The 16,022-nt window shown below is 36.4% G+C and overlaps 2 protein-coding genes across 2 annotated transcripts; one reads left to right on the top strand and one right to left on the bottom strand.

Annotated features, from left to right (window-relative positions):
- The first annotated feature begins 1,965 nt into the window (after positions 1-1,965).
- LOC141724681 (profilin-2-like) lies at positions 1,966-3,141 on the top strand. Its single transcript, XM_074526908.1, has 3 exons — positions 1,966-2,330; positions 2,449-2,586; positions 2,670-3,141. The coding sequence occupies exons 1-3, from the start codon at positions 2,202-2,204 to the stop codon at positions 2,802-2,804; spliced, it is 402 nt and encodes a 133-aa protein (XP_074383009.1). The 5' UTR covers positions 1,966-2,201; the 3' UTR covers positions 2,805-3,141.
- A 237-nt stretch (positions 3,142-3,378) lies between these two features.
- On the bottom strand, positions 3,379-7,461 carry LOC141724680 (glucan endo-1,3-beta-glucosidase 13-like). The gene is made up of 4 exons (XM_074526907.1): positions 7,165-7,461; positions 4,137-5,408; positions 3,851-3,881; positions 3,379-3,739 (listed from the first exon to the last, which is right to left on the bottom strand). The coding sequence occupies exons 1-4, from the start codon at positions 7,217-7,219 to the stop codon at positions 3,619-3,621; spliced, it is 1,479 nt and encodes a 492-aa protein (XP_074383008.1). The 5' UTR covers positions 7,220-7,461; the 3' UTR covers positions 3,379-3,618.
- Between the last annotated feature and the right edge of the window lie 8,561 nt (positions 7,462-16,022).

Here is a 16,022-nt window from a genome sequence, read left to right as displayed (position 1 = left end):
CTCAATATACAAATATAATCCACTGTCAACTTTCATTATTGAAGTAGACACCATTGTATAATGCTATACAAAATTGAAATATCTAATTAGTAATGTTTAGACAGTAATAAAAATCAACCAAGTTTTTCTATATGCCAAATCTATTCACATACTGTGTACCAATCTAATGTAAAGTTTAAGCAGGAACAAGATTGAAAAAAATATTCTCATACTTTAAAGAATCCTCATGGTGTACTATATATGTTATGTAATATTTACTGGATTTTTTTAAAAAAGTATTTATTAAAAAAAATATTTACTCAGTTTTGTTGTACAAATTATTAAAATATTGACTGCTAAAAACGTAAAAGAGAAATGTTAAAATATGAGTTAAAAGACTTTTAATTGGTTAAAATATGAGAGAAAGAAAACTAAATTAAAATACTGAAATTTAACGTTAAACTATAATATCAATTTTATATTTCAAAATATACGGAACCTAAATAACTGTAATAAATAAATTAAATAAAACTAGAAGATAACCTTTATGTTATAAAAATTACAAACTTCGTGAAAAAAAATTCAAAATTGAAGAAATTTGGAGCGCGCGTAGCGCGGACAAAAAGTCCCTAGTATCAAAAATACTAACTAGTTTAAGTCGTAGAAAATTAAGGGATTATTTCAAAACATTTAAAATCTCTCAATTCTGATGGACAACTAATATAGTATAATTTTAGGAGAATCACAAAACTAACATATTCAAACATATACATTTAGTATAGTACCATAAAATGAAAAGAATGGTGAAGGAGGCTTACCTTAAAATCTTACAATTTGATGATCAATTTTCAAGATTTCTTTTTCAAGAAAGTCTTTCAAAGACCTCTAATATTGGAAGAACAACTCAATCCTCATAGTAAAAACAATCTTCATCGATTAACACATTGAAATTTTACAAACCATAGTACTATTGAATAGAAAATACACTAATCATACGAACAAAGTGAAAAGACATATAATTTACGTACAAAGCGAATCGTACTGATAACGTGTTATGAAATATAATATAAAATAAAGAGAAATATATAATAGAGATTTTGAGAAGGAGAAATGATGATTGTCATATATTGATGTGTATTTACATTCTCAAGTATAATGCTTATTTATAGACTTTACATGACATAAATTATAAGAAACTAGAAAGTCAAAAATGTAGAAATGAAAATCCAAAGGTCTTGTACATGAAAGGTCAAAGGATTTATTAATGAAAGATCAAAGGATATCCAGATAATTTAGTTATTTATAAAGCTTAATTCATTTTTCTCTTTTCTTTTATTTTATACTTTTTAATGATTCAATGATAGGAAACACAACAACGTCCCAGCAAATGACATCCAAATTACATCGGTTGTTTCCGAGTGGCTCACCAACACACGCACACAAATGTTTCAAGTAAGTTACTCCCTCCGTCCCGCTGAATAGTTTAGGTACATATTTACACGTATTTTGAGATTTCAATAAAATATAATTTTATAATATTTTTTTTAAAAAAAATTGAATAAAAGTTTAAACATGAAACTTTTTTTCAGAATTTTTTTTAAAAAAATATTATGGAAGTATATTTTAAACGAGCATTGAAAAGCGTGCCGAAAAATAACGTAAACAACTCATTGGACTGAGGGAGTATGTTTTATTATATTATAATAATTATATTAGTACGTTATTATTTAATGGTGGGGATGTCTGAAATGTATTTTTACTTTTTACTTGACCGTACCTTTAGTAAAATAAATTAAAAGAACCTCGATTCATGTAGTTGGAATAAAAGGAGCATAACTGTAATAATTAAATTGGAAAATAAAAAAATAAATGGTGAGAAAAAATGAAGATCCTTAAGAAAAGGCGAAAAAGAATGGCAGTCGTGGAGTTGAATGTTTGATCATCCTTAAGTTGAGGGTAGACCGAAGAAAATGAAGAATGAATCCTTCCTCCACCATTCTCTCATTACACATCAATTCTCTCTATATATCCTTATATTTGAGCATTCATTTTTGTTTTTCACTTCGTAGCCAACACAGTACATATTCTACGTTACAAAAAACCCACTGACGTCCATAAATACATACAGATTTTACATCAGTTGGTATTGTATATAGGATTACGAAGCACAAGTTGTTGAAATATTTTTTAGCAGTATTATCTAATTTAGAGAGACCTGGAAAATGTCGTGGCAGACTTACGTGGATGAGCATTTGATGTGTGACATTGATGGCACTGGCCACCATCTCACCGCTGCTGCCATTGTTGGCCATGATGGTAGTGTGTGGGCTCAGAGTTCTTCCTTTCCCCAGGTCTATCTTTTATATATGTTTTCGAATGCACAGTGTACCAGTTGATTTTATACTATTGTGTAAATTCTGTAAACCATTTTTTGACATTTCTTGCTTGGCTTTCTGAGAACCTGTGCAGGTTGCGCCAGAGGAGATGAAAGGCATCATGACTGATTTTGATGAACCCGGCCACCTTGCCCCTACAGGCTTACTTCTCGGTGGCACCAAGTACATGGTCATTCAAGGTGAACCTAATGCTGTCATCCGTGGAAAAAAGGTACTCCGTCTCTCATACTCCTTCCCACCCCCAACAAAATTATAGACCTCAACCTTCAACTTTGCTATGTACAATGTCTGCAGGGGTCTGGAGGAGTGACCATCAAGAAGACAGCTCAAGCTCTGCTCTTTGGTGTCTATGAAGAACCGGTGACTCCAGGACAGTGCAACCTGGTTGTTGAGAGGTTGGGAGATTATCTATCTGAGCAGGGTCTCTAAGCATTTCACACCTCCTAATCCTGCCATTCTATTTGGACTTTCTCCTTTTTTTCTTTACCTTTTTCTTTTTATTAATCTGGCATCTTCTTTCTTCAAAATCTATGAATTTTGAAATTGAAGTATCTGCACTATTCCGGTGGACAAACTTCTGAGAACATAAATTGATTATTTGGTATTTTAAACTTTTAAGGTCCTTTATGTTGCTAAATGTTTTTTGGAAAGTATGTATTCATAGAGTTGCTTGGGCTTGTCAAGGAATATGGCTCTCTACAATGTACAACTTATATATTTAGTACATTTATGTTAAATGAGTTTTTCAATAAAAAAAAAAGCTCCAGTAACTTGTAATATATGGTACATCTGCCAAAAATTATAAGCCAACAAACATGTAAAATATTTCTTGAATATGCACATGTTCCACACATTTTATGTTAATTTTTGAATGTGCAGTACTCACCAAAGGACGACAGATATCTCTATGTTCAAAGAGCGTCAATAATGAACATTTACTAATTATAAACCTCAAGCACATACATATCAGGATAAATATATGACATTGAAATGGCGGGACTCGTAACAATAATATATAGCTTCCATATATGCAAATACAGATGATTAGATATATCCATGATCCTCCTTAAAGGATTGGGACTTCGGTACTTATATTATCAAAGAGCCTATTCCTACCACAGAGCTAGCATTTTCTAAAGATACATTACATCTTGATGCACTTCGACAGATATTTTCTTAGAATTCTTGTCTAACACATAAACTACTCCCAAAATTGAGTCTGAAGTTTTTACCTTGGCAATATTCAGAAGAGCAAGACGGAAATCATCAACATCCAACTAAACACCCACATTGAAACTTCGTTGTGTGTGGAATATGAAGTTGATGGTTTTGCAGGGACATTATTTGCAGCAGTTCTATTGTTCCTGGGGATTTTATGCAGAAATGTATAAATTGATTATTACGGTCAACATTAAATTCAAGTACATTGTGTACAGATTTTTAATTTACTAATGCCATAGAAAGTGTTAACATACCCGGCAATCATATACAAGCACTTATCGTAGCCTGCAAGTGACAAAAAAAGAATATCACGTGAATATAAAGTTGTAATGATGAAACAAGTAGGAAGATTGTTTAGAATTCCACTGATTATAATGACCACTATATTCAATTAGTCAATGATATCACAATATTAATTAAGAGATAATCATTGCTCAATAAGCACGAACACAGCCATACAGGTACTCTTGAGCATCAGTGGAAAGAACCAACATTTAAAAAGCTTCTGTTGCCAAAAGAAATTAATGTCAAGAAACGTACTTGGATTCTTGTTCGTTTTAACTCCCGATCCTCCGAATCCGCAAGCAATGTCAGTAGCTCCATTTTGCTGGTAGTAGCTGTTAAATGCAAAAGATGCATGTGACACTAGGCTATCAGGCTCATAACAAGGTTGACTAGGCTGAATCGCCGAACAATCAACATTTCCGGAACTACATGCCCAATCCAAAGCATTTTTTAGGCCGTCTTCAGAAGCCGTAGAGGAGGCAATGCACCATGTTCCATTCGAGCTAGTGACATTTGTCTCTGGTGTCATGTCCATGGGACCTTTGCCATCAAAATCAATATTATAGACACTTGTCTGGTCTGGATAAAATAATCCCCAATTCCTCTCAGATTCTAACCCAGGCTTCCTGTTCTCATTGAACAAAGAAAAAATGTACACATCTAATTCTGCACCAGGTTTCGCTGGTGTACCAGTATTGTTGATTACATGTCGAATCAAATTAGTATTATAGGTCTGTGCATTATCAGGGGTTGCAGCTGTCTCCTTGGGTGATCCTTTTGAAGGCCAGCCTGTCTCTGTGACCATCACTTTGATTGTTCTGAAGTTTAGAGCCATCAGAGAGAAGTAAATAGCATCAATCTGAGAATCAAACATATTTGTGTAAAGCAAACCAGTGTTTGGATCAATCACTTCAGAAGAAGACTCGAAAAGAGCATAGTCCAGGGAAACTTTGTTTTGGGAATCCCTATAAGCATAGTAAGGATACAAATTAATCATAAAAGGTGACTGGTTTTCAGCAAGAAATTCCAGAAGAGGTTTAAGAAAGGACGCATGACTACTGTTGAAAGCCCCAGCAGAAGGTGGGTATGATCGGGATAAAACACCAAGAGAATGGGTGCTGGATACTTTAATCCTTCTCTGGAGACCTGCCTTTCTTAGTGCTGTGAAAACATTTTTCATGGCGGGTACAACCATGGCAGATATGTTACTAGGCGCTTCTGTAACTTCAGCACCAACAGTTATGTATGTGATCTTTGTGGCCGGATAGTATGGAAGGATGCTGTTCTTTAACCACGTGTCAGCATTAGATTGGAACTGGGAAATTGGCAACAAATCGGAATTTGGTATTCCGACCATGAGTTCAATGCCAGTATTTGCAAAAGCTTTAAGGACCTGGATGTTAGAGTCATATATTCTAACATACTTGATCTTGTGAAGCTGAGCCAGCTGTGATGCTTTATCTGGGGTAGGGAGGTCATCTGCATTTCTTCCATAGCAAATTCCAACTGAGCTTCCAAGGCAGGAACCTGACACAGATAGTTGTAATAAATTCAAACTACAGAGACCCAAGAAAACAGCAGTTGTTAAAATCATTATACTGGAAACAGGAAAGTAACCAAAGGGCTCTTGCTTAAGCAGTATCGCTCTCACCCTGTTTTACAGGAGGATATTGGAGGGTTCATACACAAAGAATACTAGGGTGGAATTAATTGATCCTTAGCGACTTACAAGGGCCATACTACATTTTGTGTTACTATGATTAGGGAAGATTGGAATAATAACTCGTAAAGTGGCCACATCCCACACTACAAATTGGGAGTTAAAATGTTAAATACAATCTGAGGTTATTCAGCACTCAGCAGATTGCAATAACTTTTTGCAAGGCTATATCTCAGATCTAAAGTAATAATGAACAAGCTTACACGCGGTTAGAAATCACTCGGCATATTGTAAAAACTTTGTGCTAGGCTGTAGTTCACATCTAGAGTAATAATGCAGAAAGCTAAACACTAATAGAAACTACTTAATAGGTATGCTGTGATGGGAATAATCATGCAAGACATAGTACGCGGCACTGTGATTGCTAATTAGTACGCTCTATAGACGAGCCTCTTGACGCATGGGTGACAGAATGATAACAAGCAAGTAGGAATGTGAAAAATCTTTTGAAATAATTGAAGAGTACTTGAATCCATAATGATCAATCTTATACATACTATAGCACTTTTGTGTGAGAGAACCAACAGGAAGAAGAGAGAAGTTAACGCCGGCACTCACAGAACAAAGTCCATCCTCTCATGTGGCTAATAGATATCCTTAAATTGAATCCATAGGAATTAGTGTATTGCAAGTGTGTTTCTCTTTTACAGATAAATTGATGACCCTGTGGTCGCTATGATCCATTCATTTGAGTACTTGGGATCGCCGTTTTACTTTATATAACTTATATAACATCAACTTGAGTCCTATGTGATGTAATCATGTAAAATCCAAAAACTTCAGGACAAAAAGATTACAACTAGCTACCACAAACAGAAAAACTAAATATGTATGTAGTCATTCAAGACGAATGACTGTTGTAAAACGTTCCTATCTGTTCCACGGGCCAAGATGCCAGATTATACATTTTAGAATCACAATTTCTATCTTAAGAGACCTTATATATGCCTTCTAATTCTAACTAAATGTTAAACAGGGATACCCAAGCAACGTTACCACCATATTGATGTAAAAGTTCAAGTAGCTGGATAAGTTGCATATCACATGTGTGCTAAAAACTTATAAGCACTACAAACTATGAATGTAAGTTCACATTTGTAAGTTCACATTGATCTGAACAGCGAAGTACTTAAATAGTTTGCATTCCTAAAGTTTTCAATCAAAAGAGCTCAGACATTCGAAGATTAGACAATCATATAATTCACATTATCCCCTACATCCACTCAAATCACCAAAAATAAAAGAATACCTAGTCATGAACATAATATAGACTGGTTAGTATAATTGTTAGGACCTCTACTTCCAAGATATCATACAATATACATTAACCAAAAAAAAAAAATTTAGAAAACACAAAGATCTCTAAATACCACAGGAGCCATATTTAAAGTATATAATCTGCTGAAAACAATTCAATGTGTTTATATGTTCAACATTAACAAACTACCTTAAATTCTAAAAAAGATGAAATCTTTACACATACATACACAATGTGTGCAATATATACAACCTATAAACACAAACCCAGAAAAGAAACACAAAATCTTAGAATTTGAGACATACCCATGAGCATTAACAGCAAAGAAATTGCAAAAATGAGCCTGAATCCTCTGCCCATTTGTTCTTGAAACCTCAAATCCTCTAGTTTTACAATGGGTAGTACTTGTTGTTCTTTTACTACTTACACTTACACTGTATGTATAATCTTTGGGGGCTTTTGGGAACGCGAGGATGTTAGAAGAGTGATGTGTTTGGGGCAGTCTGGAGTGTCAGCAGAGCAACGTTGGAACCGGATTTCAAAAGAATATATAAATAAGGTTAAATAAATGTGTCTGGAATCCACAACTTTTGTTCGGACAAAGGCATAATAATGTATAAATGTCTGTCCTCCATTATTAAGCAACAGGTTACTGTATATGCCACTTCAGTCTTTTACTCTTTTGTAAGATGCGACCAGTTTTAACGGGCAAAACCGGCTCATTAAATAATTAAATAAATTAACTTCGAGTTTTTCTAACCAAGGAGGAATCAAAGAATATCAATTAAGTTCTTAATAATGAAAAATGGATGAGGACAATATAAGAATAACTCAATCAATTTGAAAAATGTAAGACTTGTGGCACAAGGATACAATCAACAAAAACAAAAGACATTGATTTTGATCAAAGCTATGCTCATGTTACAAGATTATAATCTATCAAGATATTATTTTCATTTGCATGCTACAAAAAAATCAAATTACACCAAATGGATGTAATGAGCGCTTTCTTAATCTAGGATTCTTACTCACAGATTATATATATATGTTATGTGTTTTAATATAAACTGTTCAGAGAAGAAACAACTCATGCACGACAAACTCGCTGCCGTTTATTCATTGCTTAATATCAAATATATACTGACTTACATAAACGTGCATATGCTAAGAAACAGGAACAGAAGTAACAGACTCCTACTGCACCTCACCCACTAAACTCGATCCTACAACTACTCAACTACTGACTTGACCCAGTCACACACGACCAATACTAGTGCTAAGAAAATCAGACAAAATAAACAGCCATTTATAATATAATTCAGATTAACAATCAACATTTCTCCCCCTTAATCTGAATTATATTCTGACAAATTCTTGACTCCCAACAAACTTCGCATTCGTTCAAACTTGACTGTCACCAGGGCTTTAGTTAGAACATCAGCTCTCTGTCCTTCGCTGATAACATGCTTGAGTACCACCTCTCCTCGTTCTACGCATTGTCTTATAAAATGGTAACGTATGTCGATATGTTTACTGCGTCCATGAAAGACCGGATTCCTTGCCAAGTCTATGGCTGATTTGTTGTCGATGTAAATAGTTACAGGATCAATGTACTTGCCTGTTATCTGACTTAAGACATTCCTGAGCCAAATACCCTGACATGCAGTCGTTGTGGCAGCCATGAACTCTGCTTCACATGACGACAAGGCCACGCACCTTTGCTTCTGCGATACCCAAGTAATCAAGCTTTCGTTTAGATAGAACACCATGTCACTTGTGCTTTTCCTATCATCCACATGGCCTGCCAAATCACTGTCTGAGAACCCTGTTAGTAAATGATTTCCGCTGCCTTTCGAATATACTAACCCATAGTGAATCGTGCCTTTTATGTATCTAATGATACGTTTCACAGCATCCAAGTGAAGAACCGTAGGTTGTTCCATATACCTACTAACTATTCCTACAGCGTAGGAGATGTCCGGCCTGGTGTGAACCAGGTATCTCAAGCACCCGACCAGGCTCTTATAATCAGTGGCATTCACTCTTTTCCCACCTTCATCTTTACTCATTTGTAGACTTGGATCCATGAGATATTTTGAGGCGTTACAACTTGCCATACCAGCCTTCTCAGGAATCTTTCTCGCATATCCAGCTTGCTTAAGCTCTGTAAATCCATTTCCTTGTTGAACCTCTATCCTCAAGTAATAGCTCAGCTCTCCCAAATCTGTCATTTCGAATCTGCTACTCATCTGCTTCTTGAAATCTTCAACAACTGTTGCCTTTGAACTTGTAATCAAAAGATCATCCACGTATACTCCGACAATAATCACATCATCACTGTTCTTTCTTGTGTAGACAGCGTGTTCATATGGACATCTTACAAAGTCTAAGCTTTCAAGACACTCGTTAAACTTTGCATACCAGGCACGGGGTGCTTGTCTTAGGCCATACAATGCTTTGGCCAATTTGTAGACAAGATGTTCATTTCCTTTTCGTTCAAATCCCTCCGGCTGACTTACATACACTTCCTCGTGTATCTCCCTATTCAAGAAAGCCGTTTTAACATCTAGATGATGTACTTTCCAACTGTTCCAGGCAGCCAAAGCTAGTAAGAGATGAACTGTTTCAATGCGTGTTACAGGAGCGAAAATTTCATCGAAGTCAACTCCTTGCTCTTGAACATAACCTCTCGCGACGAGCCTTGCTTTGTGTTTTACAATATTTCCATCAGCATCCCGTTTGAGCTTGTAAATCCATTTAAGACCGATAGCTTTATGTCCCTTAGGAAGTTCAGTCAAATGCCAAGTTTTATTTCTTTCTATGGATTCCATTTCTTGCATCATGGCTGCTTTCCACTCCGCTTCCTTGTTTGCCTGCTTGTAACTTGTAGGCTCATCAACCCCCATCAAGAGCAGCTCTTCGTCTAGTTCGACGAGCTCTGTGTTGTTATATAAATCTGCTATACTTCTGAATTTTCTTGGAGGCTCACTTCCATCATAATTCTCACTGTTGACTTCTGCAGTTGAGGGACTTGACACTGGTGTATTTAGTACTGGTGTAGAGCTTTGATTCGATTCATGTTCTGTACTGGTTTCTGCATCAGACTGCTCCGGTGTGTGGCTAACATCATGATCATTCTCAGTACTCTCCTCTGCATCTGATTCGTGTGTGGTTTCTTTACTGGCTCCATTCATCTCTGGGACATCAAATATGTTTGATTCTACATTGTGGTGGGAGAATTCACCTTGATCGCTCCATGCCCACCTTTTGTCTTCTTCAAATACCACATCCCTGCTTATATGAACCTTATTTTTCACTGGATCGTATAGACGATAGGCTTTAGTTCCGGGCTCCTTCCCCAAATTAACCACCTTCATACTCCTGTCGTCCAGCTTTCCGGTATGAATGCTTGGTACCTTCATATGAACGATACACCCAAACACACGGACATGTCCAATGTTTGGCTTTTCCTTGAACCATGCTTCAAATGGAGCCTGTCCAGACAATGCTCGAGTGGGTAACCTGTTCAACAAGTACACTGCATGTCTAATCGCCTCACCCCACATTTTCGAGGGAATATTCATCTCCTTCATGCAGCTGCGAGCCATCTCCACTACAGTTATGTTACGTCTTTCAACAATCCCATTCTGCTGGGGCGTATAAGGTGCAGTGTAGTGTCTCTCGATCCCATTTCCTTCACAGTAAGCTTTGAATTCATTTGAACAGAATTCACCTCCGCGATCAGTTCTGAAAACCTTCACTTTCTTACCCGGCTTGTTTCCCCCCATAGCACAGAAATTCTTGAATGCATTTAGTGCGTCATCCTTGCCTTTTAACAAATACACCCACATATATCTGCTGTAATCATCAACAAGTAAAAAAAAGTATTTGTTTCCAGAAGCAGTTTGTGGTGTTATAGGCCCACAAAGATCTCCATGGACTAAATCCAAAATATGTGTTGCACAGTAACTGCTTTGGGATGGGAATTGTTTTCTTGCCTGCTTTCCCATTAAACAGCCATCACACACATTTTTGCACAGATTAATTCTCGGCATTCCTCTTACCATATGGTCTTTTGACATCAACATCATAACCCTGTAGTTTACGTGCCCAAGGCATAAGTGCCACAGGTGTGCAATCTCGTCTGTACTCGACAGTAAGCATTTTGGTTTAACAGATTCCATCAACAACTTATATAATCTGTTTGGAGACCTTTTCACTTTCATAAGGAGTTTCTCACATTTATCAAAAACCCACAAATAATCACCTTTTAGTACTACCTTATTTCCCCTTTCAGATAATTGTCCCAAGCTAATAATATTACTGCAAAGATCAGGAATATAATATACCTCATGTAAGATGCGTTCCTCTCCATTTTTGCACCGGAAAGTAATTGAACCTTTTCCTTTGATTTGCACCGTTGAGCCGTCTCCAAAACGCACAAGGCCAGTGATTTCTTCGTTTAATTCTGAAAATTTTGATTTGTAACCCGTCATATGATTGCTTGCTCCATTGTCGAGATACCACAAGTTGGATTCAGCTTGTTTTCGATCATATTCTATCAAGAGGGCAGGCGTTACTTGTTTTTCGTTTAACAACATTACGTCCCCTTCTTCTTTGTCATGTTTGGCAAGTAATATGGCTGGTTCTTCGTCTTCCACACGCGTCATGTTCACCTCTTGCCTTGTTTCTTTATTTTTCCTTGGTCTGCGACACTCAGCTGCGAAATGTCCATAGATGCCACAGTTATAGCACTGAATTCTGCTCTTATCTCTTCCTCCCCTCCGTCTCTGACTTCCACCTGTATCATTGTTATTTGTCTGTCTTTGCCATTCTTCTTTGGTAAGTAACAGTTTCTTATCTTCACCTTCTCTTTTATTCCATTCCTCTTCTGTAAGTAGTAGTTGTCCTCCACCCGTTTCTGATTTTCCTTTCACCCTTTCTTCATGCGCCTTCAGAGAAGCAACAGCTTCCTCTACAGACGTTGTGTCCAGGTTTCCGAACTGTTCAATGGTGGACGCGATCTGGAGGAATTTTGCTGGAACTGATCTCAACAATTTTTTAACGACATATGATTCAGTTACTTTTTCACCCAGTGCTCTTATATTAGTGACCAGCCCATTTAATTTCATACAATAGTCATCAATTTGTTCGCTATCTTTCATACTGAGTGTTTCAAACTCTGCCTTCATCGTTTGTACCCTTGCTGCCTTCACTCGATCGGCTCCTTGACACATTATTTTAAGAGCATCCCATGCTTCCTTGGAGGTCCTTTTTGCTGCAAGTGAGAGTAGCATCTCCTCTGGTATGCCTTGGTATATCATGGCCAAGGCTACCTTATCCATTTTTTCATCTTTCGCTGCTTTGGGATCGCTGGGTTCCACAGCCTCCCACACCCCATGCGCCTGCATGAACACCATCATTTTCATCGCCCAAGCTGTGTAATTTTCTTTCATCAGCATTGGGTAATTCAGTCCAAATGAACCACTTTTCGCCTTGCTTGTCTCCAGTGTCATCATTCTTGGCATGTACTTTGGCATTCACCTTCTCACCAGGCTCTGATACCAATTCTAGGATTCTTACTCACAGATTATATATATATGTTATGTGTTTTAATATAAACTGTTCAGAGAAGAAATAACACATGCACGACAAACTCGCTGTCATTTATTCATTGCTTAATATCAAATATATACTGACTTACATAAACGTGCATATGCTAAGAAACAGGAACAGAAGTAACAGACTCCTACTGCACCTCACCCACTAAACTCGATCCTATAACTACTCAACTACTGACTTGACCCAGTCACACACGACCAGTACTAGTGCTAAGAAAATCAGACAAAATAAACAGCCATTTATAATATAATTCAGATTAACAATCAACATTTAAATGGATTTCTTAAAGAAGAAGTTTATGTCAAGTAACCTTCGGAATTTGAAAATGAAAAATATCCAAATTATGTGTACAAGTTGAAGAAAGCTTTATATGGATAAGGCAAGCATCTCGCTCTTGGTATGAAAGATTAATTGAATTTTTGATCAAGAATGGTTTCATTCGAGGTACTATTGATCCAACTTTATTTACTATGTTTAAAGGTAAAGATATCTTAGTTGTGCAAATATATGTAGATGATATTATATTTGGTGCTACTAATCATTCTTTATGTGAGTGATTTTATAAGTGTATGAACAGTGAATTTGATATGAGCATGATGAGAGAGCTCAATTATTTCTTGGGATTACAAATCAAGCAAACTCCTGAAGGCATATATATACATCAATCAAATTTTATCAGGAACTTACTCAAAAGATTTGGTTATGATAATATTAAGTCGACACCGATGAGTGCTGCTGACAACCGATGAACAAAATAAAGATGTTGATATTCAGACTTATAGAGGTATGATTGGAAGCTTATTATATCTTACAATCTCTCGACCTGATATTATGTATAGTGTTTGTGTTTGTGTAAGATTTCAAGCTAAACCTAAAGAGTCTCATTTGAACGTTATTAAGAGAATATTTAAATATATGAGTGGATCTACTACTTTTGGTTTATTTTATCCTATCATAAATGAATTTGATCTTGTTGGGTATAGTGATGCAGATTATGCAGGTTGTCAAATAGATAGAAAGAGTACAAGTGGTGTTTGTGCTTATATTGATGTGTATTTTTAGAGTATCATTCGTAGGGAAGGACTAATATTGTTAGATATATTTGATAATGTCATGGCTAATATGTTTTATGTTTAGCTTTCAGATCTTACGTGAACAGGATAAATCAGTACTTAACTGTTGATCAGTACTTATACTGGAAGTCAGGACTTAAGGATATCAGTACTTATATTATCAGGAGATAATCATCAGAAGATAGATATCAGAACTTAAGTGCTGAAGGACAATCAGATAAGGACAGTAGCTGATTAAAGGAAAGAAGATCGAGATAAACATAAGAAGAGATATGCATGAAGAAGGAATTCCGTGAAGAATGGAATACTTGGAAGAAAAGATATCTGATTGATATATTTTAGGAAGCAGAATTATATTCCATATCAATTAGCGATTATCTTGTAACTGTGTAGTATATAAACACAGGCATAGGGTTTACACTATAAGTGTTATTATTATCGAAGTTATTATTCTTTGTAACCCTAGCAGCTCTCGTGATATTTGTTCATCACTGAGAGGTAACAGTTCCATACTGTAACAGAGTTTATTGTTTCAATAAAGTTTGTTTTCTATTACTTAAGATCTTAAAGTTCGATTTGAGTGTACTATACACTGTTTTCACCCCCTCTACAGTGTGTGTGTGACCTAACAATTGGTATCAGAGCCTATCTGTTAACTTACATACAGTTAAAGATCCAAACGCAATCATGTCGGACACAGAAACTCCAACTAAGCCTACCACAACTGAGGAACCACCAAAGACACTAATTCAGAGTCGGTATGAGACCATCAGAGTTCCCATACTGAGACCATCTGAATATCCCATATGGAAGGTAAGGATGACCATGTTCCTGGAAGCAACAGATCCAGAATACCTGGATAGAATCAAGGAAGGTCCTCACAAACCAACCAAACTCGCTGTTGCAGTTGCAGGTGAAGCAGCAATGACCGTACCAAAGGAGAAGAGTGATTATACTGTTGAAGACATAGCATCAATTGCTAAGGATGCTAAGGTACGACACTTACTGCATAGTGCCATTGATAATGTAATGTCAAACAGGGTAATCAACTGCAAGACTGCTAAGGAGATATGGGATGCTCTGGAAACAAGGTGTCAGGGAACTGACACAATTAAGAAGAACAGGAAGACAATACTCACTCAAGAGTATGAACACTTTGACTCAAAGACTAATGAGTCATTGAATGATTTATATGATAGATTTGTCAAACTTTTGAATGATTTGTCATTGGTTGATAAAGAGTATGATCCTGAAGATTCAAACCTTAAGTTCCTGTTAGCTCTTCCTGAATGCTGGGATTTGAAGGCAACGACAATAAGAGACAACTACAATCTTGATGAAACAACTCTTGACGAAATCTATGGAATGCTCAAGACTCATGAGCTGGAGATGGAACAAAGAAGCAAGAGGAAAGGAGGAAAGTCAATGACAGTCGCTCTTAAGGCTGAAGAAGAATTCCCCAAGGCAGCTTCCTCAAAGAAAGACAAGGGTAAAGCTCTTTTCATAAAGTCTGATACTGAGTCATCAAGTTCTGAGAGTGATGATGACTCAGATTCTGAAAGCTTGTCTGAGACCGATGCTGATGAAGAGATGATGAAGCTGTGTGCTCTTATGGTGAAAGGAATCACCAAGATTGCATACAGGAAGTTCAGGAAGGGAAAGAAGTTTTCCAGAAAAAGCATAAGTTCTGATAAGAAGAATTTCAGAAGATCTGAAGGCAGAGGAGGAAAGTCTGACAGAGGAGATTACACCAATGTTAAATGCTATAACTGTGGTGAGAAAGGCCACATATCTCCTGACTGCAAGAAGGTAAAGGGTGACAGAGGCAAGGCTCTTGTCACAAAGCAGAAAAGTTGGACAGACACTTCAGACTCTGAAAGTGAGGAGAACTATGCATTGATGGCAAATGTTGATAAAGAAAGTGCTGAGAGCAGTTCTGAAGCTGCTGAAACAAAGGTACCTCAGACTACTTATGCTTTTCATACTGATGATATTAATGAGTTGAGAAGATATCTTAAAACCATGTTTGTTAGTTATAGAGATCAAACCTTAACATGTGAAAGATTAACTTCTGAAAATCTTGCTTTTAAGAAAAGAAATGACTTCTTAGAAAAAGAGTTAGTTATATTCCATCAAACTCAGAAGGATAGAGATGATGCTTTTTATGTTAGGGATGAAGTGCTAAAAATGAATGAATCTCTAAAAACTGAGTTAGAAAAGGAAAGAGAGATAATCAGGACTTGGACTAACTCTGGCAGCACAACTCAAAATTTGCTAAGTAGTGAAAATTGGAAAGAGGGCTTAGGTTATGGAGAGAATAAGAATGACAAAGGAACTGAAGAAATTAAGCCTGTTGTTAAGCAAAAGCCAAAGTTAAAACCTGTTAAGTTTGTAACTGTAAAGTCTGATAATGAGAAATCAGAAGTTAAAGAGGAATTAACTTCTGACAAACTAAATCAGGAAAAGAC

This window comes from Apium graveolens, chromosome 5, assembly GCF_009905375.1.
Source record: "Apium graveolens cultivar Ventura chromosome 5, ASM990537v1, whole genome shotgun sequence".
NCBI classification, from domain to species: Eukaryota; Viridiplantae; Streptophyta; class Magnoliopsida; order Apiales; family Apiaceae; genus Apium; species Apium graveolens.
The sequence above is the reverse complement of the archived record's forward strand: the minus strand, read 5'-3'. Positions and strand labels throughout refer to the sequence as shown.